This window comes from Apteryx rowi, unplaced genomic scaffold (genome assembly GCF_003343035.1).
Source record: "Apteryx rowi isolate R43461 unplaced genomic scaffold, aptRow1 scaffold_99, whole genome shotgun sequence".
Lineage (NCBI taxonomy): Eukaryota > Metazoa > Chordata > Aves > Apterygiformes > Apterygidae > Apteryx > Apteryx rowi.
The window spans coordinates 2,291,418-2,319,388 of NW_020451304.1; the positions used below are offsets into that span (position 1 = coordinate 2,291,418).

The 27,971-nt window shown below is 41.4% G+C and overlaps 1 protein-coding gene across 9 annotated transcripts in view; it reads right to left on the reverse strand.

Moving 5' to 3' along the window:
- RABGEF1 (RAB guanine nucleotide exchange factor 1) overlaps window positions 1–22,567 on the reverse strand; it is a 32,787-nt gene extending 10,220 nt beyond the window's left edge. Inside the window, exons 1-10 of one of the 9 annotated variants that reach the window (XM_026055349.1) lie at window positions 18,345–18,530; window positions 15,884–16,050; window positions 14,073–14,192; window positions 10,909–11,078; window positions 9,337–9,418; window positions 8,314–8,446; window positions 7,804–7,895; window positions 7,129–7,385; window positions 5,910–6,040; window positions 2,406–3,679 (exon numbers count right to left, since the gene is read on the reverse strand). In XM_026055349.1, the coding sequence (XP_025911134.1) occupies window positions 3,658–3,679; window positions 5,910–6,040; window positions 7,129–7,385; window positions 7,804–7,895; window positions 8,314–8,446; window positions 9,337–9,418; window positions 10,909–11,078; window positions 14,073–14,192; window positions 15,884–16,050; window positions 18,345–18,523 (1,353 nt within the window). In that variant the 5' untranslated portion in view covers window positions 18,524–18,530 and the 3' untranslated portion in view covers window positions 2,406–3,657. The other 8 variants (XM_026055351.1, XM_026055350.1, XM_026055348.1 and 5 more) reach the window with 8 other exon arrangements.
- Window positions 22,568–27,971: the final 5,404 nt, after the last annotated feature.

Genomic DNA, 27,971 nt, shown 5'->3' on the forward strand with positions numbered 1-27,971 from the left:
GGAGCCCGCCTCGCGGGGGCTGCTCGGTGTCGGGCTCCCCCCTTTGCCGAGGAACCGGGCAAAGGCGCCGGTTCGGGGCGCCCGGGGCGCGGCTGGGGGTTACTGCCGCTTCTCGGGAGCTGCTGAAACGAGGACCGCGCTTTCCATAACAACGAAAGCCGAGAGTCTCTAAAACCCCTCGAAGCCCGTCCGGCGGGTTGCGTTGCCAACCTCGTCCCGAAAGCCCTCAGCTCCGTTTCCTTCCCCCGCGTCTGCTCAAGCCAAATCCCGCGGCCGAAGCCGGATCGCTCCAGCCCCAAGAGAGGATCCTGCCTGACAGATCCCACGCGCGCAGCTGGGGAGGAAAGCTGGAGATCACCACCACGAGCTCCTTTGTTGCTGTAGACATTCCCCAAACACTTCCCACCTCCATCCCCACCCATCCGCAGGACGGGCCGAGAAGGCCACGGGGTCCCGGTGGYGGACACCGGCAAGGGGCCCTCGCGGCATCCCGGGCTGCGTTGGGAGGAGCGCTGCCGGCCTGGCAAGGGAGGTGACCCTTCCCCTCTACGCACCACCATGAGGCCACGGCTGAGGGCCAGGTCCAGCTCTGGGCTGCCCAGGACACGGGAGACACGGACATACCGGAGCGAGGCCACCGAAGGGCCACAGCGATGGTGGAGGGATCAGAGCATCCGTCGCAGGAGGAGAGGCCGAGAGCTGGAACTGTTTGGCCAGTGCTAAGGAGCCCAGTTGCTAGGGATCTCAGCAACGTGTATAAACACTGGGTGGGACGGAGCGAAGAAGCCAGACTCTCCATGGGGTATCCAGTGARAGGACACACTGAAATACTGAAAATTCCACTTAAACACTTGTTTTGCAGTGAGGGTGGGCAAACATTGGAACAGGCTCCCTAGAGAGGGTGTGGAATCCCCATCCTTGGGGATTCAAAACCCAACTGGACGAGACCCTGAGCAACCTGCTCTAGATGACCCTGCTTTGAGCAGGGGCATTGGACAAGATCATCTCCCAAGGTTCCTTCCAACCTCAGTGATTCTGTGATTTTGACTTGCAACTGAGGAGTATACCAGAGATTAATTTAGGCAACGTTGTAAGTAACTTATTTCAGCAAGTAGGAGYTATGTGCTATTGTTTCAGACATGAGCTTGGGTCGCTTGATTTCTGAAAGGAAAATGTGACTTTCAAGTAAAAGTACTTGTAATGTACTTGGCTTCAATGGCTATTCACATGAGACCAGAGGGGCAGAACCATTCTTTTAGGTATRGCTCTTAATCAATACAAACACCAACTCAGTCAAGTTACCCACCAGGAGCAAAAGTTGCATTTTCCAGTCATCCTTCAGTCAGTGTGGCAAATCTTGATCAGCTACCTTTATATGAAACTTATAATTTTGATCTGTCCTTCAGGTAGAAGACTTATTCCCCATATTAAAAAAAAAAAAAAAAAAAAAAACCTTGTATTTTCTTCCTCATGCTAAAATTTTGATAGTTTAGCAAAAAAATTGTGGATTATGGGAGCACACGTGTGTGCTCTCCAGTCACCTCTACATCTCGTGTGGTCTTTTCTTTAAAAAAAAAAAAAAAAAAAAAGAGCCCAAACCCTTTTCACCCATTGGGAATTAAGTAGGAAGTCTCCCAGGAAGCTCTCAGGACAAGGTGATGATTATGAAATCCTCTTAAAAAAATTTAAATAGATTCACTAGAATATGAACATTTTACATCACTCCCAAAGTCAAAACCCAACAGCATTCCTGAAAATACAGAGAAAACTTCTAGTTCCTGGGCTAATTCTTCACTGTTTAGCCCCACCTGCCTTTCAGGCAGCAGTTCTCCCAGGACCAGTTGGGTCTTATTGCAGRAGAAGCAAAGGCAGCAGGGGAGGAAACCAAGAAAACAAAACAATCCCCTCCGTCCCCCCCACTCCATCCCACCACCTGTGGCCCAATTTTAACATTTTCAGTCAGTTTTTTAATAGCCTGAAACCCCTGAAACTTTTCCACCCTCCACTTTAGTGCTCAAAGCAGAATTTCACATGTGCTACAGAAAAAGCACTTTGGAGCACCCATCTTCTCATTAAGTCCAGGGTGGATTCTAAATGCTACTTTTCAAATACCCTTCAGATTTACTCATCTAAACAAGGGAGCTTTTGAAAAATTTATCATCCCAAACAGCACAACGGCTTAGATTAACCTATGCAGTGTGTGTTGGCCAGCTAAACTGATATGAAAAAAAAAGTTACGCGGGTTTTCAAAACTGATGATCAGTAAGAGAAGATAACAGCAATCCTAGTGCTCCAGTACTACCAAGCTGTTTCATCCCGTTAGTCCATTAGACCCTGCTCTGAACTACACAGTACAGACAGCTGCAACTGCCTGCAAAATTTATGGCCACTGTAACACATAAGGCTCCAAGGTTTGGTTCTTTATTAGATGAAACACAGCTTCTCCCCTCCGCCCCCCTTTTTATTAACGACTGCTAAACCCAAAGTCCTGTAACGATAAGCATTAAGTTCATGYGTCAACATCTACTTGTGACTCCCTGCCTTAAGCACGAGATGCCCAGCCACAGGAGGAGAATATATGCCGGTGGATCTGTAGACACTGATGATCGCTGGGTAGAAGAATCAATTTAATTTCATGGTTCAGTTATGTGAAACCAAAGATGTTGTACAGTTTAATTAATCAGTACTTACTGTAAAATAGGTTTTTTACTACAGCAAAATAAATAGTTAACATGCAAAGAAGCAATTTACAACTTAAATTCTGATTAATAGTAATGAGCTCCACAGTTTCATTTTCAGTAATACTGAATTATTAGTGGACTGTTGAGAAAACCAAAGAATTTCTGATACTCTTGCCAAAGCACAACAGCCTATATTCCAATTCACTTTAAGACAGTATTTTGATTAAACTCTCCTGTTTACTAATAACTTGTTCACAGCTCCTATTCCCATTCTAGCACTGTCCAAAGAACTGGCTCAATAACAGTAACTTGGAACTTTTTCCCCTCATCTAGGGCTCTCGCTGCATCGTTCCTTGTGTGCCTATCTCAATCATGTCCGTGGGACCAGAGTATCTCTACAGTGCAGCAATGTCCGGTACCAGGCACCCAGAGCAAGTACCAATCCCGTCTGGGACTGCTTACTAGAGGGGTTTCTTAGCCCGTGTTCAGCTGAAAAGTGACGTGGCGCCTTCCCAGCTCGGCGAGCGGCACCTCACAGCTCACTGTGCACAACGACTTGCCCATTCTGACTTTTAAACACTGGTAAGATACTTGGAGGTTATTACTATGGCAACTGAACTACCTTGCTTTCGAGCAAGACAAAGCTATTTACTGTTTTACCTACAGGCAAGTCATTTGTCTAATAAAACATTGACAAGGTCTTAAAGCAGTTCTAGTTATCCAAACGCTAGAATGCAATTCCTGTAAGAGGTGCTCACAGATTTGGTATCTACCCAGCCTACACTACGGCTACGAGCAAGCCGCTCTCCTCCCGCTTGCTAACTTTTAGGTGGGTATGGGAATCCCTCTTACCTGCCTTACAGGGATTCCCAGGATTTGCTTGCAAAAATGCCCACTTTAGTGGCTTGACAACAAGACGGCATATGAACTAGAGATACTTTAGTAGCAAATGCACCAGCAGGTCATTCTTGAGTACTTATTCGCTACAATGATCTTTTCTGAAAAGAAAAAGAAATTCTGTTACCTAGGCTTTCACTTGAATGACTAAGATTTCTTTCTCCCTACACACAGGGAACGCAGAACCAGTCACAATTAGGTTCATATTAATCATTAACAGCATAACAAAACCCAGTAACGAGATTTTTAGGAACTCATTAACAAGGGCATACCATACACAATTTTATTTAAACATGGCAATTTATACAAGAGCTAAAAGGTTTTTTTTTTTCAGGAAAACCTGTGTACCTGGATATCAGAATTAGCACCTAGTGTTTGTAAAGAAAATAAAGACTTTGCAGTATTATTTACCATAAGCACGGGTCAGATCTTAAACAGTCTGGGAGCAGTACCATGTGGATATACTAAATCTAATTTCCTGTCATTGGCTGATTAACTCATTGCTTCACCTCATCAGGGGAATTTTGGTAACCAGGTATCTCCAAAACACTAGGAATGCACAGTTCATGAGGCTAAATATATTTGACAAAAAGGGACAAATCACAGTTTTGGTCAGAAATTATTGCAGTGCAAATTTAAATATCAGTGTTTTTAAAGCAGCGGAACATAACAGAGAGGTAGGTACTTTCCTCCTTGATGGTAAGAATTTAACATTACTTAAGAGTTGTTTAAGCTAAGTAGTTTTAGAAGATGTTAGATATCACAGGTACACAAACAAGACATGGCACACTAGATTAATTGGAAGAGATTTAAAATGATATATAAAATGTTTCACTGGCATGAAAAAAAGTTCTGTTGCAAGAGGCTACTTTTTGCAGAGTGAGCTATTACTGTCAACTTGAAACACACTATACACTGATCTAAAGTTTTAGTGCCATAAAGTCTTATTTACCTGGATGCTCAGTACTTGGCAAGGTAACTTCTTTTGCTAAGGAGGGTCACTAAAGATCAGAAGAGTGACATTTTCATGAAAATAAAGTGTACTTTCCTGCTTGGAGCAATGGCTCACACTCCCACTAAAAAGCAGCCTCTAATTATATGAACTTATTTATCTACCAGGATTGTCCAAAAAAGCAACCAGGACCTAGCCCACTGATGGGAAAAAAAGTGCCACTTTTTACCCAACTCTTGCACTATTCCCCTCCCACCCCCCTTTTTGTTCCACATTATGCAATTTTATTAAAAATATTTCCTCTTATTCCTGAAGCCTGGCTTAACATTCTCTTCAAAAGAAGCGGTATCAGCACTTATGTGCACCACTGAAGGTTATCAGGTGGACTGACAAAGCAGAGAGAATGTTTACATGAAGAAATATCATATTTCGGGTAGTGCTTTCTTTTTATAGAGTAATTTTAAAGACAATGAACGTGAAGTTTTCAAATCATTACAAGAATATCCTCTCTGACTGCAATTCATCAGTTATATCACATAGCTTATTGAAACAGTAACAGTGTGCTTGCCTTTATACTGCAAAAGGATTCAACTGAAAGGTGCTAGGATGAACACTTTTCTATATCATTTTCACTAATACACAAGATATCATGCACAGTTGAGACGTTAGATTTTAAACCTATTTACAATTTTACATATTTTACAATATATACTTCATCTTTACAGCTACAGAATAAATTCAGACTAACATTGGTACCTTTCCAGTTTCTGCCAGAACTCAAAATTTTCTTAAGTTAAACTAATTATTAAAAACATGTAAGTGCATGCTTAGAAGGAAGCTTTCAGGAAAAAGATGTCAATGGACTAGTGTTGCTTAAAAATTACACTGGTTTGTGTAGAAAATTTAAGTTCAGTTCAAAAACCCACAAAAGCCTAATAGAAATCTACTTTGACTAAAATAAATACAATTTATTACAACTAACAAAAAATGTACCTTTAAAAATGTACTGATTTAAACTCATTTGGTTTTTACCCTTGAATTTACTTCCCTTTCCAAGTAGCAGATAGTACTAGGTGAGGACAAGGATGCCTTTCAAAGTTAACACTGATAATTATCCTGCATAAACTTGAGGCTGCAGTGGTGGGGGCAGCTTGTCATTCTCCACATTTTCAGAGTCAATAGCTGCTAAGGCTTGATTTTTTGGTTTTATTTCTAACGGATATTTCTCAACAATATCTTGCACTTCCTTTGTGATTCCATCAGTCCAATCTATCAGGTCTTTCTCAAGCTTCTTGGCTTCACTGACAATTCTTTCCTGTCTCTCATTCAACTGATATAGGAGATCTAAGTTTTTATACATTTGCTTAACACCCACGCACATATCAGGCGACCAACTGTCAGATTCTTGCTTCTTCGGGGATGTCTGACCAGACATATAACGATCAAAATCCTCTTGGCTCAGATTTAAAGACTGAGCATCCAGCTTTTCAATGAAGGCCACAGCACAGCACTATGAACAGAACAGAGAGCGAGTATTACTGCAGGCTATAAATTGAAACTTGTGCTCTACTTCTTAACCTTGCAGTTGGACCAGTAACATATTATTTTATTTAACGCCTCAACAGATAGCTTCTAAAGACCTTCTCAGGCAGCCAGCTCTACCATACAGGTCACATATCTCTCTCCCCTTCCCAAAGTTCAAAGTAGTCAAAAACTCAGAGCACGATAYAGGAAGATACTATTGCAGCTGAACAGAGACTGACTGGATAACTTGCATTACAAACGTCAGGGCYGCTGCATTTTGGAGGTGAGAGATCAGAAGGAACAAGACATGATGACTAAACGAGAACACTATTAATAGTTAATAATCCAATCAGCAGAGATCTGCTATGCTCTCAGTTCATCCTTCGGCAGGAAGGAATGCCGAGATGCCCATCTCACCTTGGGCATGCTCTCGTCCTACCAAAAGGAACATTTAATATTGCAAGTATTCCATTCAGCTACACATTTTTCTAAAGAATCGCTTTAAGATGAACTGCAGAGGAGCCAAGCTCATAATTCTTTCTGGTATAAACAAGCACATAAATAAATGCCTCCTGCAGAAGCTTTAAAAATCGTATTTACTTCCATACATTAATGGCCTAGTTCTGCAGTCCCTTCACAGGATAAACTCACAGAATCACAGAATCGCTGAGGTTGGAAGGGACCTCTGGAGATCATGGGCTCCTATGGGCTTAAATGGCGAACTTTGCACGCGTAATATCTGCACTGCCCGAGCCCAGGATTTAGCAACAGCAAGCACTTATCTCCTTACAGAATAAAAATGTGCTCAAGTCTTAGCATCAGACTGTTCAATAAAGGGCTTCATACTATAAAGAAAGCAAAGCAGAGGTTCTGGTTTGAAAAGCAGAGGTGGAAGAAAGAAGAGATATAAAGCAAGAGAGCTTGCTGTACCCAAAGTGACCTGAGCCACTGTTTCAAGAGCAGCTTTAATTTTCCTTCTACAATTTTATGATGCATTTTCTTTTACTGGGAATTTCCTTCCATTTGGACGGGGAGGAATCTCGTATAAAGCATCAATACTATTCCCACACTTACCAGATTGGTAAAATAGTAGCCATCTTCTCCTGTCATTAACCTGCTTGGATTACAGAAGCGTGTTATATACTGGATGTTGGACTGCAGGCGGGGTGGGTTTCCCTTCAAAACAATGTATATAAGTGTTGGAAGGAAATCATCAGCAGAAGCTGGTTCATTTTTTGTGATTTTAATAGCATTAAATATGTGCTTGCTGCACTTGGTGATGCATGCTAATTTATCACGAGGGACACGCTTCGAATCCATTTCAATAATATCTGTAAGACAAAAAGGTCCTCAGATAATTAAAGTCACATTAATCATACGCTTAAATGAGTAGGACATTTACTGCACAATGATGAAATTGCACTAGTTTTCTCTACAGTACTTGATATTCCATGAAAATATCTATTTATCTGACCTTTTGCTGGTTCAGTCCAAGCATCTCAAATAGATTAAGTCAGTCTAAACACTTTTGTAGTAAGAAAATTATTCCTGCGTTACAGATTAACTAGTCCAACAACACACAGACTACTGCAAATCTAGAAGTCTGGACCCCTTTTCTCATTACAGCAGAAAATAATCTCCAAGAACAAGAGTTCTGAAATTTAAAGCTGTAAACTTAAAGCAAAAAACAAAAAACAAAAACAAAAACACCCCAAAACACAACAACAAAAAACGTTTTAGTTCACAAACCTGTAATTGCTTTTACAACCATATCAGAGACTTCTGGAATTTCTTCATTGACAGGAACACACAGCATTTGTGGAGTTACCCAGTGCAAAGCTCTATAACAAGGGTTGGGAAAAAAAAAAAAAGTTAAAACATTCAGTGCCAATAACATTCAGGTGTTTGAAATCAGTTGCTTCTTGAATTAATAAAATGCAAGAGGAGTGTTTTATTTAAACGAGGCACTAATCCAGTTATAAATCAACTTATTCCACTGAAGTAATCTATTATTTCAATTTAAAAAATTTCATTTTTTGCTATAATTTAACAAAAGGACACCAATAAGTTTTCCTAGTGTAGTACCTTTCATTATTCATTCTATTCATTCATTCTATTTCTTAAATAAAATATTTTAACACTTATTAGCTAAAATGATTGCTATTTTTGTCTGCGCAGCATGAGGTTTTTARGATGCTTGTTTCAGAGACCACTGACAGCACCGTGGAGTACTCAGCTATTTTTGTTTCAAACACTTACCTGATTCTCTTTTGGACAGCAAGATCCTTCTTCTCATCATCAGTTGTTTCAGGACAAAAGACATATTTATACTGTCGAGTCATAATGAATTTCTCGATCTGATCCATTGCTTTCTCAACTTTTTCCGGGGACACTGAAAGGTAAAAATTCCACACACACAATATAGTAGTGCCACACGCACAATATAGTGTCCCCAATACAGTAAATAAAGTATTGTAAGACTGTTTTGAAGATTTAATACAACTTAGAGTATCACCAAATCAGTACTGCTGACTTGTGCAAAGTGTATCACATAAACATTCTTGAGTTAATAAACAACTGATACACTTAGAATATTTTCATTCTCTACAGCAGAAGTAGCAATATGATGGTGAGAACACCGCATTGACATGACTACGTAAGTTCATGCACAGCTTCACAATGAAGCACGTTCATTTAGCAAATGCAGCACATGAATTAGGTTCAGTCATTTATAGCTTACAAGAGCATTTCTTGAAGATACAGTTTTTGAGAATAATTCCAGTGAGGTTCAAGTTCTCTGTTCATGTTTACCACTCAAAAGAAAAAAACACAATCTGGCTATGTTTAAGACGTGCCGTTTACATACCAGGCACATAAAAGTAGTCTGCAACAGAAACACTCCCCTGTCAAACCAATGAGAATTTTACCCATCGACTTCTTGGGCACTGCAGCGTAACACAAGGATTACAGCCTGTTAGTTGGGTTGACGCTAGGTATTCAGCCTCATTTTTTGAGGAATATTAAATTTTAAAGGACAGGAAATGAAAACAACTGAATCACATTTGATTGAAAGTTTTAAAAAAACTGTAAAAACAGATTTAGACTGCAAAACTTTAAAGAAAATGCTTCTGGGAGTAGCTCTAATTATGGCACTAAAAGTTGTTAACAGCATTTCTTAGAGGTGATTAGGAAGCRTTTTGTTTTTACTGGGAAATGCAAGAGGCTTTATCCTCAGAATGTTACTTTTTCAGCAGTAAGATAGGACGAAGAGGAACACAGTACCTTTCCAACGCGTCTGTAATTTCTCTGCTACATTTTGATAGAAGTCTTGGGCACATTCAGATTGTTCCTCAATACTTAAATCCTGTAACAGAAAATTGGCTAAGTCTGCATGTGCTGGAGAAATGACAGCAATGCCTCTGACGTTCTTTAATGGAAAGTGTCCAGCTGCAGTAACAGTCTGAGAATGCAAATAAATCCTCAGAGGTGTTTACGTTGGCTAAATTATATTCAGAACATGAGAAACCAAGACATATGAGCTCCTTAACATATAAAAGATTAATATTTATTTGCTGAACAGATATATATTAGCAGTGGAACTGGATAGATGCAATGCCCTTTTCCCAATTACGCCTCCTACTGATGAGGTCAAGATAGCACAGATTATTTAAGCAGAATGCATGTTCCCAATTTTGTCACTGTAACTTTTTAAGATGATATGCGCTATATCAAAAACCAAGAATTTAAGTTATAAATTTGAAAGAATATTTATACAGTAAACACTTCAATGGCAACGTTACTATGAAATATATTCACAATGTTATTTGTGAAATAGTTAATGCCTAAAAGGCAGTGTTAATTGAGCTACTGAAGAACACAGAGGCTCACAGGGTTAGTATCAATTTTGCTGAATTTCCTTTGGCCAAAACCAAGACAGTCTCTCTGAACACGAAGTCTCAACTCTGATGGCAGTGCTGCATTTTGGGCTTGGTTTAAATGTAGTAGCAAATTCAGTCTTGAGAAGAACTTCTCTTTGATTAGCCCAAACGCTCAAGGAATCAGGTAGACAAGAACACCTTTAGTGTTTATAACCAATAATAGCTCCACAATCACCACAAACTCTATGTTCAAAGTGAATCAATTCTAAAAAAAAAAAAAACTTCAAGATGTTTTCAAAGTGGAGAGCAGGTTAGGTTCCATCAGAACTTCCTTTAATTCCAGTTAAATTTGATGATCCCATTTGAGTAACTACAAACTAAAAGGGAAAGGCAGTAAAAAGGAGAGGTACCGAGTACCRAATCCTGCAGGATTCCTGTAGGTGGCACTACAGTCGCATTAATATTTCAGGGAGGACAATATAGTTTTTATACAGAGAATGAAGAGGCATCCCTTGTTGCGGGGGGGCCACAATCAAATCAAATACCCTCCTGAAAAATACAGTATCAACCAGCACACGTCTCTTCTATCATCTCTGTAAGTTTATAAACCTAAGATATCTAAACACTGCCTATGGAATATAGTATAGTTTTCCCAAATCACTTTTATCTAACAGATTATTTGTCCATCAGACATGTCATTTTTCAGAACTAATTTCTTAGGGATGCAAAGGACAGTTCTTTCAGGATATCTGAAATATTGGAATTTGGGTGTTTCTTTGGTCACATGCCATACCAAACCTATAGAAACAAGATACTCAGAATTTAAGACTGCCATTATATCTTCATTCGACTAAGCATGCCAGCCAGAGATTCCTATTTACAACATCTAAACACTGCTGGAAAGAGTGCAGTATTTTCTCCATCTTTCCCCAATTTCCTTGTTTTATTTTTTGTAAAAGACATGCAAGACACTTACCCTTTTATGATTCATTGTGTCCAAAAATAATTTACATTGTTTATAGATATCTTGTCCAGGTTTATGATATGTCTTGAGAAATTCTATGAATTCCTTGGATACTCGATCCGTCTCAATGCTAACCTGCCTGTTTATAGAAGGGCTGGGAGCCTTGGCTTCCTGGATCTCTGCTGGGAAAAGTTTGACACAGTAGATTAATTTTTTTTACACCTGCGTATGAATTCAGGAAGTGTTTAACGTGTATTAAAAGTACAGATTTTTTTTCAGCTTCATAGATGAATAAGCATTCTATTTGTCTGAAGAAAGCGTTAAATGTGAAATACTGAATATCATTAGATATAACTGTAGGAAACTGAATATTCAAAGTGAAACATTTATAGCCAGATACCATTTACACTAATGGCCTTCTTATGCTAGCAAATTACCATAACACGGGCTTGCTTTCAAGTTTCTTACATTTTCATTCCCATGTAAGATCCCTCCATACGAGATCAAGGCTTCCAGGTGCGATTCCACCGCAGCTTAAACTAAAGGAGTGCTCCCATTCCCACGCTGCCTCACCTTTACATCCCTGCTCCCTCGCTTGCACCAACACTAGCGTTCATTCGGCTGGCTGATCAGCTAGCTCAGGGAGCAGCAGTTTGGGGTAGTCCTAGCAGGAGTAACTCTTTCTCACAGGGTTATTTTTCAGCTGGATCCGCTCCCCAAGCTGGCTTACGCCTGGGTCTCGGGAACACCAGGAGCAGCACGAGCCAGAGAACGGGAACACGAGGCTGGCGCAAACGCAGCAGCCCTGGTCCGGCGGGGCTGCGGCGGAAACGAGAGCTCGGCCGCTTGTGTTTCAGCGAGAGCAGAAGCACCGCATCTGTTCAAGGAAGGATCCGCCTGGCCCTCGAGAGCGGGGCGGGAGCACAGACTGCACACAGCACTGGATGCAAGTTTATAAAGCTGCAGCCGCAGGGTTTTTCCACACAGCACATGTGATTTTCTGAAGAGGCGTACGCTGCAAGGCAAGCGTACAGAGCTGGTATCTTCGCTATCCAAGTTTAGTTCACCCACCTTTCAACTTGCCAGCCAACACTGCTCAAAATGAAGGATTGAATAGAGATGATGTAAATGAACATGATGAAAAGCAAGCAGCAGAGAGACAGAAAACATGAAAACATTCATAATCAGAATGATACAAGCACATCTTGCAGGCTGAAAACACTAACATGCAGAACAAAACTTGTTTCGATAAGCATACATGCAGAACTTCAAAGTAAAGAAAAGAAAAAAAAAATCAATGAGATTAGTATATTTAAGCTGGTATGCTTAATCTGGATTTGAGGAGGGTTACTGGTTTTCATTTTGTTGTTGTTTGTTTTGAGCTACAGTAAATTCAAAGCTGTATGAGCCAGTGGCTGGGAAACGCCTGATCAACTGGCCACAGCGCAAGACTTGTTGGAACCTCTAGACTCCAGCATAACCTTCCCCGAATAATTTGATTAGATGCTATTAGTGCGTTTATRGTATTTAAGTGATAAGAAGGGAGAAGGCTTTACAAGCATTTAAATTCCAACTGTAGCAATCAAGATAGCTAATGCGAATCAGCCTCCTTTCCAGTTATCCTAGAACATTTTTTCAGAGGGTTTTTCTTCTAATCTTCTTTACAGTTAAGATGCAAAGTAGAACATCTGTTCAGTATTCAAACTGAAGGGGCAACAATTACTGCACGTTGATCTAAATTTGTTAAATAAAGTATCACATACCCAGTCAGTAAAGAGTATTGTTTCCAAATAATCAAAACTGAAAGCAGGTCCACTTCTGACAGGGTAGCAATTTTAAGTTATTTTTTTTCCCCACAATGAATTAATGATTTTATTTCAAAGAACAGCTAAAGACTTATATCCATATTGAACTCATTATATTATAAAAAGAATGAACCTCACCCTATTATTTGAGCTTAAGGAATATGAATTTTTTCATCCCAAATTTCAAATAGATTGTTTTAGTTACTAAAGGCACTAATAAAAATTGCACGTCAGAATGAACTGTCTTTTCAATGAGTCACACCAAGAACTATACATAGATACTCAGAAATTCTGTGACTTTGTTATTCTCTGTTTTGAAAACCTGATCTGAGGAAAACGAATCTGCACAATATGCACTGATTACTGAGGTCTACAGGAATATATGTAATTTCAGCAACAAAATATTTTCTATATATTCTATATTCTATAAGAGCTAAGTAAATCTACCTACAAAGAAAGTGATTACAGAAGTCCACTTGACCAAGTTAAAGAGAAACTAGCAGAAAAGATAAGCCAAAACGAAGAGCAGGGGAAGTTAGGAAAGGATCGCCTTGTACAGAGAACGAACGCTATATTTACACTAAGATCTTTCTCAAGGCATTCTACGAAGTGCTAGGTGTCACAGCAGAAGGTTAGCACTCAGGCATTGCACTATGGTTGTGCCATGGTTGCGGATTTGAGTCAGCGTAAAGAATATGAAAAAAAGTGCTGTCATTAGCTCTATTACACGCACCCATCCGTTTATATAATTAGCAAAATAAAGACACTGTACATCTTGTATTTTCTTTAGCTGGCAGAGCTCGTCAAAATGCCAAGCAAGTAGCAAAGGATAAGATCCTAAATCTGTTCACATCATGGGTTTTGGTGCCTTTTTGGTTTAAAGGAAACCAGAATGTCCTCTTGTCTCAATATTAAATTGTCTTCTTGATTAATATACCAAATATTGGAAGATGTTTTGATAATGCAAGTGTTCTTGAAGTGTGAACTATTACTTTGAAGTAGTTTCAACTTATAATCAGATTTTCATTGGCAACCTGGAATTATTTTTTCTATAAAAAAATGAAGCAGCACAAAAACCAGCTGCTTCTTTCAGAAAGGTGATCTTTTCGAAACTGTATAATCCTTCAGATGACAAGCTAAGGCAGAGCTCAAAGCACCATCAGTTTTATTCCTGAATTCTACCCAACAATAAGCGAAAAATTGGTTTAGAGATTCAAGTTTGCTTCAGAATGCTAGATTTGCTTTTTTGTCACCCTCATATCCAATAGCAYGGGTTATTATTGGCACAACCCTAGTTTGTATTTTGCAAAGCCCAACTAAGTAAGCTTACTAAAACCAGGCAGACAGCTTGCTCAAGCTGTGCTGCATTACCTTCAGTAGGGGAAGCCAGTTCCCAGGAGGGAGTAAAAATTTCCTTCAAGTCCCTGAGAATGTTATCAGCATTTCGCTCCCTCCCAAGCTGTCCTTGCTTAATGATTTTCTCTTGAGCCACTGAAATAAATGCAAAAGCAAGCAAGACACCAAAAGCAGGAGTGTGTGAGGTGAGACAGTGAACGGCACAAAAGAACAAAACACGGGAAATGAGAAAAACAAATGTAAAAAAAATAAAAAAAAAAATTTAATACATCACAAAATGCCTCATTTAGCTAGCTGGTGCTCATGCACCAAGACAATTTCTAAGGTGAAATCCAGGTATATTTACAATTTCTCATCAAGSAAATGAGTTGTCTATAAGGTTAAGACACACCGATTTTGCTTCTTCCTCTGGAATTCCTCCTCGAGAGTCAAGCATTTTATCATTTGTGCCCAAGTCAAAGCATGCAACTCATGGAAGTTACTGCCATGCAAAGGCATCRGTGCCATTAATCATTTTTTCCTTGTACACATGCTCTAGGATAACTATTCAGCCAACAAACTTTGTATTCACAACCCACATACCACTGCCCTCAAGAAATATTACATTTAAATGGAAGAACTTCTGTATCACTTTAAAACAGAAATGTGCACAAGTTTAGAAGTCCACTGTTCTACTTAAAAGATTATGGTCACCAAAAAGCTCACATTTTTGTGCATTTTCAGTAGCACTTCACACATAGCACCCACTCTCCAGAAGCATCACTACTCCAACTTTTTCAAATATATCCTGCATCCAGTGCCTCTACACTTAAGTTTAAAGTCAAATCTTCTAAGTTCAGTTATTAAAAGCATGAAGAGAAACTGATGTAAACATCTCTACTCTAATCAACCCAGTTTTTAAAAATCAACATTTTGAACCAGTGTTATCTTGGTGTAATTCATGAGCTAACTAGTGGTACGGCTACATTAACATCTGTTGGAACACTATAGATTCCATGCTGCACACCTTCCTAGGTTATGAAAGGGAAGATGCAGAAGCATTTTTCTGAACTGTAAGTGACAAACCAAAAATTCTCAGGATAAGAAAACCCCTACATCTTCTATAAATCTCTGTAGTACTTTACRCAGGAAGAGCAGGAGATTTGCCTTGCTTCACAGCTACAGGAATTCAAATTTTTGAAAATCTTTCCTCCAACGTAAGCCAAAAAGTTCTCATGAAAACAGACAACTCATTTTCTGCTTCTTGGGACAGCCAGCAACTTTGGCCAAGTTCCCATCTATATTAGGATGACAATCACGACCTTTTAAAGATGAGTACCACTATCCCCTGTCTTTAACTGAGTACAGCACACACACACTGTTTACCGCTCCTGTAACTTCAAGTTCCTTTCAATTCTGTTCCCCCCTCCCCAAATGCAGAGAAGGAGAAGGAGYGTCTGGGAAGGAAAATTATTTCCAGACTGTTCTCGTCAGTTACATAAATTTGGGAGTTTATCCACAGAGTCATAAAACTGACAGAATTATTTATGAATTACATGTTGAATTTAGAACCCTCTAAAAATTCACCAGGTGCTCATGTCTTAAAGACATACACAGCAAAAATGCCTGGTAAAATAGAGTATAACACGGTTTCTGAAAAATACAACTGATCAAATTCAAAGCAGTTCTGTTATTCTTTAAGCAGTGAAACATGTAGGTGTGGGGCTATGCAAGTAATGCTCAAAGCTCACAGTTTATATAGCCCGTATTTTAGTAGAATACGGTTGTCAAAAATACTAACTTAACATGTTATACAGAACCATTAAAAAACAAAGGAAAAAAGTTACCCTTCTTAGCTCCTGTTCTGGAAGAAGCAGTGAAGAACTTCTTCACAGTAGTCACCTTTCGTGTCTTCTCATTGGTTTTCTTTTCCTCAAATTTGGAAAAGGTCAGCGACTGTGCCCCTTGGGTACTCTGACTGCTGGCATATGCTTCTTCCTCCTCACGCTGAAGCCTAGGATTAGAAGGATGTAGGTCTAATTAAAGTGGTTAAAACCAGCACAGCTAAGTTAGTTTCCTGTGCAATAAGTTACTCGTTTGGCATGCCGGTTCTCCTCCATCCCCCTCTTCGTTTCTAGCTGCCTATCGCACATCTCACTACACTGTGTCCCCTCTTTCCCCACTGTTACAGGGGAAGCGAGGGAAGGCTGAAGATGGCCAGGAAGGATTAAACAGTAATGTCAGAAGGGAGGAGACTGAAATGTCATCATGGTCACCTTCCCCTCATGTCCTGACCTTGGATCTTACCTTCACAAAACTGGGTACTAGCCACTCCAAAGGTAGAGAGGAGGGAAAAGACCGTAGGGAGTGGAAGAAGAGAAAGAGTAAGAGCACTTCCATCGGTCCACTCTGCCACTCTCCACTCCTGCTCCCATCCTGGGTTTCACTGCATATATCATCACAACTACTTTCTGTGTTTTGAGATGTCTTTGTCACCCAACACATGAACCCTTTCTACCCTAAAAATGTTTTTGCAACCTTCAAGCAACCCCTCTGCAGGAGGAAAACAAACATACTAACCCTGCAAAGGCTACTTTTCTTCTTATGCAGGAGGATTAAAATGGGTTCAATTTTATTTCTTTTCAAGATGGTAAAGGGTCAAGTAACTTTCTTTAAACACTCATCCAGCCCAGGATGGAATATAAATGGTCTTGCATTTGTAACCTCTTGAGGCAGGAATTACATCCTATCTGTGCTGTAAAGCCTGTTCGTTCACTGAAGCAAATGATCGTAGCTTGTTTCTTTAGCATCTCCTTACTGAACAGTTACTTATTAATGAATTTCTTAGAGGCCCAGTATTATTATACCTAGACATTATAAGACTGAAAACATAACTACCTGCTCTGCTAATACTGAAGCTCTTATTAGCTGTTTAAGCCAAATTCACAACAGAGGAAAAAAAAAGACGTCTTCTGTACTGTATACTCAACAGCTCACCTGGCAGCTTCTAAACAGGCTAGAAAAAGCTTCAAGCACTTTATTCCACCCATCTTTGCAGCTAATCTGTTCCAGTGACAGACAGGAAGGAGAGATTCCCCCTCCTCCCCCCCTCCCAAAAAAGCTACTTCAAGGCCTAAGGGAAGAGGGTTGAGACTAGTTAGGTACCAGATAACTTAGGGCTTAGAAACAATCATCAGTCTGGACTCAAGTTCAGAAAACTTCCACGGATGCGACCTTCTACAGGCAGGCTGGTGTAACACTGCCCCCTTTTTTTTTTTTTTTTTTTTAAATGCTCTTGGTCAACTTTCACTAGGTAACAAGTTCACGGAAAAGGTTTCAGATTCAAGTGCAGATATGTTTCTCAGGCATTTGTTTTTTTTCTAGATAAAGTTGTGGAATATACCACCGAAACGTCAAGGCAAGGAGATGCAGAAGCTCTGTGCCAGTGTGAACAAACATCCCGGGCAGCTCAAGCCAACTGCCGGGCAACCCAGCACGGACGGTTAAGAAACTGATGGGGCCACATGCTCCCCCGCCTCAAAAATTCATGCAGCCTTAAAACAGTTAATTTTCAGGGGGATGTCACGTAACTTACACCTGGAAGTGACAAGAGAGACAGCTCTGGTGCCATATACATTCAAAGGATATTTTGCAGTTTCCCAGGCAGGTGATAGTGCTTTTATTTTCTACCCAAATCCAACAAAAAGCAGTTGTAGTTGCTCTTATTTTCTCACTCTGTTTTCAGGGTCAAGCATTGAGCATGCTAGAAAAAACTAGACTGTTTTGCAAAAAAGCTTGCTTGGAAAAATAACTTAAATCATTGAAAAGCTTTGATTCCTTTGGGCTTACCCTGCAGTTTAACTGACCACAGACAAAATTAAAAACAATTTTTTAAGGAATAGCTGAAACGCTAAACCATTGCGCTGGCTACGTTCAAGACAATAACCACTGTCTCCAGAGGCAGGGTTATTTTAATCAAAACTGTCATTTTCACCCTTCCAACTGCTAGTTAGAATTACAGATTTCAGTATACAAATTAGGTCAAAGTATTCGTTGAGGGGTTTTGGAGGATTTTTTGTTTACATTTGTAACTCCACAGACTTTCTGCTGAAAACTCTTAAATTAGAACGCCATAAATATCCAACTTTGCATCGAAAGGAAGATTTTAATTCCTGCTGCAAAGGTCAAATTCGAGAATTTACGATGAAACTGAGCCAGGGCAAATACAACTTAAAAACAAGAGAGAGGAACAGTGTTTAGTACAGTCATCCTACTGTAAGAGATGAAGGAAGAGAGAGGCTTCTTTACCGCTCTGCCAGCTCCCAGTCCTCTTGAATCTGTTTCTGCCTGGCYTTATGGTATTCCTCTCTCCAGCACTTGGAGCAAAAGCCCTGCCAGGCAGGATTGCCATAGTAACCGCAGCCCTTCTTGCACAGCAGCTCCGACTGATCCACGTGAATTCCTCTGCGTTCAGACTTCAGGTTCATTTTCTTCCTGTTTGAAGAGAGAAAAAGGGTTGGGTTAAAAGACAAACTTGACGCCAGATTGCTAGCACGACTCTTTCGCAGGCTTGTCTTTTTGACACAAGCCACCGGCTTTAATTCCTGGCTACTTCCATAGTAACAAAATAAAGGCCAGAGGAGGAAGGGCTCCGTTATATAACCGTTCGGCACCAAAAGCCGACGGCAGCGGTCACACATGTTTGCAAGGCTTTGACCTGTAGGCAGCTGCAAAAGCGACTGCAACCAAGAGGCTCTTCACGCCCCCACCATCACTGAGCAGGGTCTCATCTGCCAGGGATCCAGCTGTGGTTTCTCCCCCTTTTCTCTTTTCCCTTGACAGTAGCTGCCCCACGTGCCAGCTTGCTCCCAAGGGCATTTCAACGACTTCATTCTAATTCTAAACGCCGGGTTCATTTTAGGGTAAAAGCAGCACAGGATCACCGGCAACAACCAAGTTTAAGATCTGCATATTAAAACACCAGCACTCGGATCGCTGTGCTGACATACACGGACGCTAGACTGGAAGGCAGGGCTGGGCCACCGAATCCAACCCCGTTTTACTCCTGGGAATCACAACAGAGAAAGTGTCACGTAAGCCAGCGAGCACCTGAGCAGTTCAGAGTCCGGCTCTCGCATTCGTAACCGAAGGCTTCCCTAGGACTCCTTTCCTCTAACAGGAAAAATCAGAAGATTTTTGAACCAAAACCAAAAAATGATGAGGGCACACCGCTTGCTCTTAGGTCAGCATCCCCCTGCAGCTGGAAGGCTCTGCCTCCCCGCCAGGAGATTTGACTATTGCTCAAGATCACACGAGGAAAACAGAAAATAGACTCCAGACTTAGCAAGATGAAAAGTAATTTTTTTACATGAAAGAATCACCGACAGTAACTTGTAGAGTAATCTTGTTTCTCCCCAAGATTCAGAGTGTCCCTTAAGTTCATATATTCGAGCAATGTGGATCCTTGGCCGTTTCCTCCTGCCCGGCCGCCCCAGGAACGCTTGCACGCGACACGCTCAGAAACACCAAAGCATCGTCTTGCGTTACTCAGCAAAACAGAGACGAGGAGTACAACTGTCATTACCAAAGGCAGCTGTCTGCTATGGGAAATGACAGCAATTTTGTTCCAAACTGAATTATATACGACCAACTATTTTGGAAAAAAAAAAAAAAAAAACACAGTTAAAAAATGCTTAATGTTTCCTGTTAATCTAAACAAGTTATTTTAAGTAAAGTAACAGGAAATAGATATGACTTTCTCTGAGGGGGGAACCAAATAAATATTCCTAATATTAAATATATTTCCTAATATTAAATATAAACAAATTATCTAATCTATTTAAGTATCAGGGATCCCTCTTCAAACTTCTTTTTTTTCCTCCTCTTTGAAAAAGTAATAAGTTTCTAGACATAACCTAAAAATAGTTGCACTATAGAGACCTGTATTTTAAGGGAATCGGTTCCTTAATAAAATAATTTGTAAAGACTCAGTTTCTAATTTATATGACTGAGAGCAGCCAAATACATCGCCCTTTCTCTTTGCCACAGAAACATCTGACAGCTGGACAGTCATTAATGCACTTCTGTTACTACAGACCAAAGGGAAGAAAGCGAGGTTTTAAATATCCAAGACAGCTTCTACTTCCCTCATGGATAAACTAACAGGGGAAAATGAGTACTTTGCCTTCGCACAAATCTCTCTGTTTCTCTTCTTTAGTCATTTTTTTGATTCCTCAAGCGCAGTCGTTATGCCGACCATACGGGCGCGCAGGACAGCCGACCGTGGAGCTATCTAGCAGACGAGAAGTTAGAGGTATCTCAGCTGCACAACCTGGAGTTACATGGAAGGAATAGCGAGAAGGAAATCACACGCTGGCAGCAGCTGGAAATGCCATCCTTTCCCGCAGGCCAGGGCTCGCAAAGTCTGGAAAGAAAGGGGAAGCGAAAGCTTGCAGCTCTTCTACAGTTGCTCCTAACCTGCAGTTTAAGGACGGCTGCTTAAAACCAGAAGCTGCAGCAGTACGTTTATTAGAGACTTCTAGTGCAGGTGCCTGTACTGAGCGATTCAAAAATCCACACCGTGCAGTTTTCAATATTGCCATCAATGGTGAAGCCAATCACTCTCAATATTTTAACCGTAGGTTACAGGGAGCTTTAAGGACATGATCAGCAAAAACATTTTCATCCCCTGAGCTCCAGGGAAGTCTTACAGAGGTCTCTATCACCTGAGGACATAATATGCCTGATCTTATCACCCGGTAGATGAAATAAGTTGCAACAGTTCTGCAACTGTAGCCTGTAGACCAGTTTCACAAATTCAGGTTTTGCACCTGAGCAGCAGCTCAGTGCTTAGGACACTCGGAGATTTTTGAAAAACCAAAGCAGAATGAAATACATCTTGCTTCAATCCTGTGTCAACATCTTGCTTTCTGAAATCTTAACAGCATATTCCAGCTGTGCTTTTACACTTCCACTGCCTCTGTACAGATGCACAAAAACTGGCTCTTTGTATCTACAGACCTTTAATCACATTTTAGTGCCACAATTATTTTTGGCATCCTGTTAATCCTTTGTGTACATCAGAACTAATAGTAAGGTTCTGCTCATCATCTTTCACTGCAGTAAGGAAAGCAGGTCTCTTGTTAAAGAGATTTCAGTTTTTCGCATTCTTTTGGGGGAGACTGAGAAAGCTGTGAAACCAAGTCATGGAGAAAGCAAGCAGGTCCTTTCCTCCCCTTCAAGGGTTTTTTGATTGCAGTTACATCACTTTCAGATCCAGGGACAAAAAGGTCACTCTGAATCAATATGAAGAAAGTCACATGCTGTACTTAAAGTGAAGGTTTTATTCTTCATTTAAAGCCACGCCACCATTAAAAAAGTTCCACAGACATTTTTTGCAGATCAGCATTTATATTTTAACAAATCGAATAATTCAACCAGTTTAATTGAGGATCTTTAAATATAGATTTAATAATCCAACTCAAGCCAACTTTGTGCAACTTAATCACTATATATTTTACCATCTTCCATTCCTAAAAAAGGTATGTTAGAACCTCTGAGTATCTAAAACGATTTTTTCCCTTATCCATTCCCCTCTCTCCCTCTTCCTCCAACTAAAGGTATATAATTTCTTATTCAAAGCTCAATTCCTCAATGCATTCACATGGTCAGACCTCTTATTTGTATTCACGCTCTGCATAAAAGCGAGACCTGTTCAAAGTTCACTTCTGAGTAACATAATCCTAAAGAAGGAACAAGTTTGGCTTTTCCTGGAGTTGGAGAGGCAGGAGACTCTCAACAGCTCCCATGCCCCTGACCACTGAGAAGTCAGAACAGCATGAGTAAAGAAGGTAAGAAAAAATTCCACCTGCTTAAAAAATAAATAAAGTACCATAAGATCATAAACAAAGTTAACTAGTACAATTTGGAAAGGTGCACTGCACCAAACATCCTTTTCTCATCTTCTGCATCTCCATTAAAAGGCTTTGCAGCAGTTGCAAGAAGCACCGAGCCTCCCAGGAGCAAATACTGCAATTTATAGTATACATGTACTGATATTCCGGTTTGCTTGACAAACGCTTCAAATATTTCTGCCCTGAATCTAATCAGTTTGTGTGCTCTGAAAGCAGAAGTGACACCTCCTATGCCCGTCCTCACAAAACACCATGATAAAGAAACTTCTTTTCAGAGTTTCTGCACCAGTACTAAACCTCCTGGAAGCCTAATATCTAAGTTAATTAGTACCACGACCTTGTAAAGTTAAAAACAAAGCAAAACACAGGCACGTATTTATTTACAAATTTATAAAGTCCCTCTCCCCTTGTTACTAATTTGAAGGTAAAAGCGTGTTCTCTCCCGTTTTCCGTCTCGTACTTACACCTCTCGCGTTGCCAGGCGGGTGCCCGCCGGCCTGACGCCCCAACTCCTCGCCGCGACGCCGGCTGCCCAGGGCTACCCCTCTCCGCACCGTTCCAGAGGTGGAGCTTTGTTTTTCTGAACTGCAGCTGTAGCAAGAGCAGATGAATACTTGTGCACCGCCGCTAGACGTTGCATATGACACATGTTACATCAGACATATTAGAAGGGCTGCACGCCGAAGGTCTCTCATGAAAGATAAGATCGTCYTGTGTAGCTTTTTCATAGTCATCTTAGAATATTTACAATTTTGTTACAGCGTCCAGCAAGTGAAAAAATTGTGGTTTAATTCAGAGTTAGCTTTTCACTTGCTATAATGCAGTTCGTTCCAAAACTCACTAACACATCTTGCTATCAACGTGTTTATTTTCTTTTCATATCTAGGATAATTTTACAATTTTCCATTTATTCATTAGTTATAAGCCCCTGTTTACTCACAGCAAACATTTTAAAGAGCATTATAGCAGCTCACATAGGTTTCTTGACACTTGCTCACACCCCTAGATGTTTACTGTCAAGTTTGTCATCCAAGAATGTCTGATAAACCGCAGCTTACTTCAGAAAATGGAAACTCATAATTTTTGGAGGAGGAGAAGCCTGCTGACTGCCCGGCAGTTCCCCTCCGTGACTCTCTCAGAGTCACAGCTGAAAGTGCTCGTGGAAACAGTGCAGGGTTTCGGTGACCACAGCCAAGGAAGCAGACATCCGAGCCAAAGCCAGCAAAACCAGCTCTTCTGCAAAACGCTGCGGGCCTGCAGCCGCACCACCTTCCCCGAGTCACATGCCTCCTCCTACCAGTATCTCTGAAGATTTACTAAAGAACCCCACAGAATGAGCAAGGCACAGGAAACACACATTCTGATACAGGCATTATCGATGAAAATGAACTAAAACGTTACGGTTGGGGAAGGCCGGGGGAGGAGGAGAAGTAGTTTTTTATTTATTTATTTTTATTTTTTAAGATGTTCTCCACTGACCTGAAGTGCAACAGCACCCATTGAATACAAGTGCTCGATAAAGCACTTGTAATTCAGAAACAAGGATTTTCAGTTCCAGCTGGTGCCAGGTCTCAAGAGCCCAAGTTTCTCTTGGGAAGCAAGAAGGGTACATCTAAATCAACAAAGTCATTTCATCAAAACATTTGCCCCAGCCAGTCTTTAGACAGCCTTTGCAGACTGCGATCTGCAGTGCAAGGTCCCGTCACGTGGTCCCACCACGGGGAAACCGCTGCAGACCTCAGAATACGACCCATGACGGTCGCCAACACTCAGGCAGCAACAGCTCGCTTAAATCCCACTTTAGATGCCCACGTTCCCGTACGGGTCAAACCCCAGGTACCTCCAAGTGGACATCCAGCCACAGGTATCTTGACTCTCCACTGAGAGAAACAGTGAAGCTGATCAACAGTGATGCAAAACCAACCAGACTGCACTGACACAGAATTATGCAACCAGATACTATTTTACTTCATTTCTCCGATGATCTTCCATTAAATTCCCATGAGACTAAAGATGCAACTTTCATAATCAGTGCTACTTCACAATTAAAACTGCAGGATAAGAAGAGAGCTCAAAAGTTTTCAGACAGTTGAAGATTACATGTGATATCTTGATTTCTAGGTCAGTTATATAACAACCAAAACTAGCCTTTAAGTTCCCCCAAAGCTTGCTCTCCTCCAATTTTAATCCCATAAATCCGTAGGCCATTTTTGTCAGTATTCCACAGCAGGCCCTGAAGTAGCAGCAATTATTCCTCTACGATATCGCACCTTTTGTATCAGACTCAAAGCTCTTGACAACAGCAAGGGACTGACTATATGCTAACTTTCACACCAAACAGATTACAAGGGAGCTGCAAAAACTTGTAGTAAACCTATTAAAACAGCTACTAGAGCCCCAGTGAAGAGCAAGCGCACTCTCAGCCTTTACGGAACATGAAAGAGAGGCACCTTTCATCAAAACAGGATCTGTCACAGGACTGATTTACGCACACACGGACAGGGCTAGGCTTACGTAATGCATTCTTTCCAACGCTAAACCGAAGGTAAGTCTCGTAACACCTTAGTGTTTACCAAGACTACAGGTACAGCTTTGGCTTCGGGGAAAGCGTAGTTTGTGAAAGTTTTAGAAGTAGTTTAGATTCTTCATGAGTTCAGACACCACCAGCTAGTTCTTCTCTAGCACAGAGCGATCACTACTTCCTAGGGACAGAATAGGCAAACAGACAACTTAATTGTCAGTGAGGATTATATCACTGCCACGAAGATAAAACACTGACTTATCCACAAACTATTTATGAGTCCTGGATTGCCTGGGTCATCTCTGCATGGAAGAGCTGGTTGGGAAAGCCTGCATAGCACAGCTGAGGGGGAAGAGGCTTCACTTACTCAACCTATAGGCACCTTCAGTAGGAGGCGACTGTAAGCCAGTTCATAATTATTACAGGCTACGCAAAAGCAGTTTGTGAACAGCTCTGCGTGCTAACTCTGGAAGTGAAAACTGGGGCTTGGTAAGACTGCTTTATAAGGAAGTTTCAATATTGGTACCAAAGTTGATTAAAACTTGTGAAGCCTCCCTATTTTTAGACATAAAAGACTCAAAACAGGCAGGCTAGCTTGAAAGTATAAAACTACCTTTGACTTTTGGGTAGCATATTTCATCCTTCTACACTTTTGACTTGGGGGGGTGGGGGGAAACCACTGTCTTCTGACTTCGGAGTCCATCCTGCTCTGTTTTGTCCATCATTTCACCTTATACTGCTTCTTGAAACCAACAGTCTGCCCAAGATAACCTCGGCACAACTCCTAGCAACGGCTGACACCAGCCTTTCCCCTGGACTGAAGTAAACGTGGTTTAGCTCTTGAAGTTTAAATCTTCATAACACTTGATGAACAATCTGTATTAATCCTTCCTGTAAGAAAACACCAAAGGGCTCCAAAAGAGCATTTTCTGAACATCTGACGCAGCATCAAGCACTGTTGTTGTCTGCCATAACGGCCATCCCCAGGCACGGCATTTTAGAGCAAGAAAAGACGACAAGCTGGGGAAGCCTCCACACACTCCTCAAAATAGCAGCTGCTGTTTTGTATTTTACGAGTGGCTGAGCAGTGCACCAAATTCCACACCAGATCAAGAGTAGTGAGCCCCACCTGAAGCTATTTTGCAGCATACATGTAGCTTTAGTTACTGAAAATAAGTTTACAAGGTAGATCATGTCTACTAGGAAGTGCATCAAAACTGAGGGGGGGGGGAACGAGGGTATTAGGTTTAATTATAACTTTTGCCTATAGAAAAATGTCCTTAAAATGACATGTCTAGCCACCAGTGTCTGAAGCTATCACAACATCCCAAATGACAGCATCTGCAAAGAGATGAACAGCACTATTTTAAAAGCAAGGGAAAGCATCTCTTTGCATAAACAGTGAAAAACATCACCACCAGCATCTGAAATAGGAGAAAATCTTTCAGGCGAATACCAGCCTCAAATACGGACGCGAGAATTAACTGGATAGCCGTTCTGCTATTTCCCATCAGCTAACTACTTCTTCCAAAGAGCAACCACGGCCCTGAACGCCAGCAAGTTCTTAAGAGCCATATAAGTGTTGAAATAGCCATGATTCATACGTAACGCTGACTATTTGGGCCTGTAATTAACAGAAAGCTAATTAAACATGCGTTAGTTTCCTCCAAAGGAAAGGGTGGGGCAACATAACCTAAGAGACTCGTGAACAGAAAACATGAAAGCTATTATAAACTTAAGAATTAGGAAAGACTGACACAGAAACACAGTAGCTATCTTTGTGGAATAGACTGCATGAGTCTGAACTATTTTAATGTGCATCTTCCTTCCAATTAAGAAGTTTCACCTAGAACAATTGTTTCCTCGTATGCACAGAACAGCTTGTTGATTAATGTTCCTGCGGGAAAAAAAAAAAGTTTTAACTGTGATGACAGACACAGTTTGTCTGGTCACCTGAAAACAGCCATACAGCTTTGTGCTACAACTGGCAAGGGAAATTACAACCACTATTTAAACATCTGAAGCCTCATGGCCAGGAGACTTTGCAATGATCGACCCGCAGAGCTCTTTTCAAAGACTGGTCAAAGCATTTCCCCGCTGCAACACAGACCTCAAGCCGCGATTTTATTTGTCCACATCAAACCCTTAACTGCTGCCCACAGCAATGACTGTCCTGTTAGGAGTAGCACGTATTCATGAATTAACAGACTATATCTCAGCATCTACATATGACTCATAACTGCACTTTTAAATGAAATCACAGAAACATCTAAAAAAACCTGCTTTGTACTGTTTGACTGGGAATTCAAATTAAAATAAGGATGCAATTATCTAAAACTTCTAAGATCTCTTCAAAAACATCAGCTATCGGGTGCTTTATATGCGATGTATTTTGCCAACATGCCAACCTACCACATTGTTTGCCCACTTGGGTACAGATTAAAACTAAATTTGCTAAAACCTCAGAGAAAGGCTTCAAAACATCCTGAGTGCTTTGTACCCGACTTGGTACTGACAGTATCTGAATAGTACTTCACAAGCATGATTAGATGGGACATTTTGACGGCCAGTTTAGGTCACAAGAAGTGCATCAACAGAAGAAGAAGAAGAAAAAAAAAGCATGCTAGAGGGTTATATAGCAAACAGCAGGAGGGGAACAGGAAAGACTGCTATAGATTAGCTAGTACTGCGAAACAAAGCTAAAATAGATGAACTACCAGAATCATGGACTGCTTTGATGCTCATCATCAGTTTATTTTGTAAAGTGATCTTTTGAACTGGTATATTTGGCTTTATACCCCTATTTTTTCTTCTATTGTGTACTGCTTTGCTTTCCACCAGCAAAACTTTCCATCAAGTTACAATCCTCTTCCTAATCCTCTCCCCTGCAAGACACTTGTATAACCCCGTCCAGAAAGCCAACACATCTGACTCCTGAAGCAAGCGCTGTTCATGTAAGATGCTGTTTCCTCTGGAGCTGAGGGATCACTGGTCTCCAAAACCCCTTACGGACTGAAAGGGCTCTCAGATAACTGGAAAACCGAAACTGGTCGGTACAGATCCGAGTACCGATACAAGGAGCTGCCAACACAAAGCGCCACTTGGAAGGCGGTTTCGTAACGCTGAGACTGAACCGAAGATCATGCGAGACGGCGCCACGCTGGAGCCGCCGCTGTGCCACCCGCTCCCGGGGCTCTGCGGGGCCCTTTCCCAGCGCTGGGGCAGGCCGGGCTCCACCTCAGCCCCCAGCACCCCTTGACTCAGCACCCGGCCGCGCCAGCGCCGCTGCGAGGGGGCAGCGGCGGCCCCGGGCGGCGGGACGCGAGCTGGTGCCGAAGCGGCGCCGAGAGGCCCCGTCCTCACTCACCGCTCCAGGGCCCCGCTCCGGGAACTCCCCCCCACCGGGGACACCCCAGCACCCCGCCACACGCGCGCAGGGCGGCAGGCGCCCACGAGAGCGCCCGAAAGGCGCCGCCCGGGGCTCCGACACGCCCCGGCCCC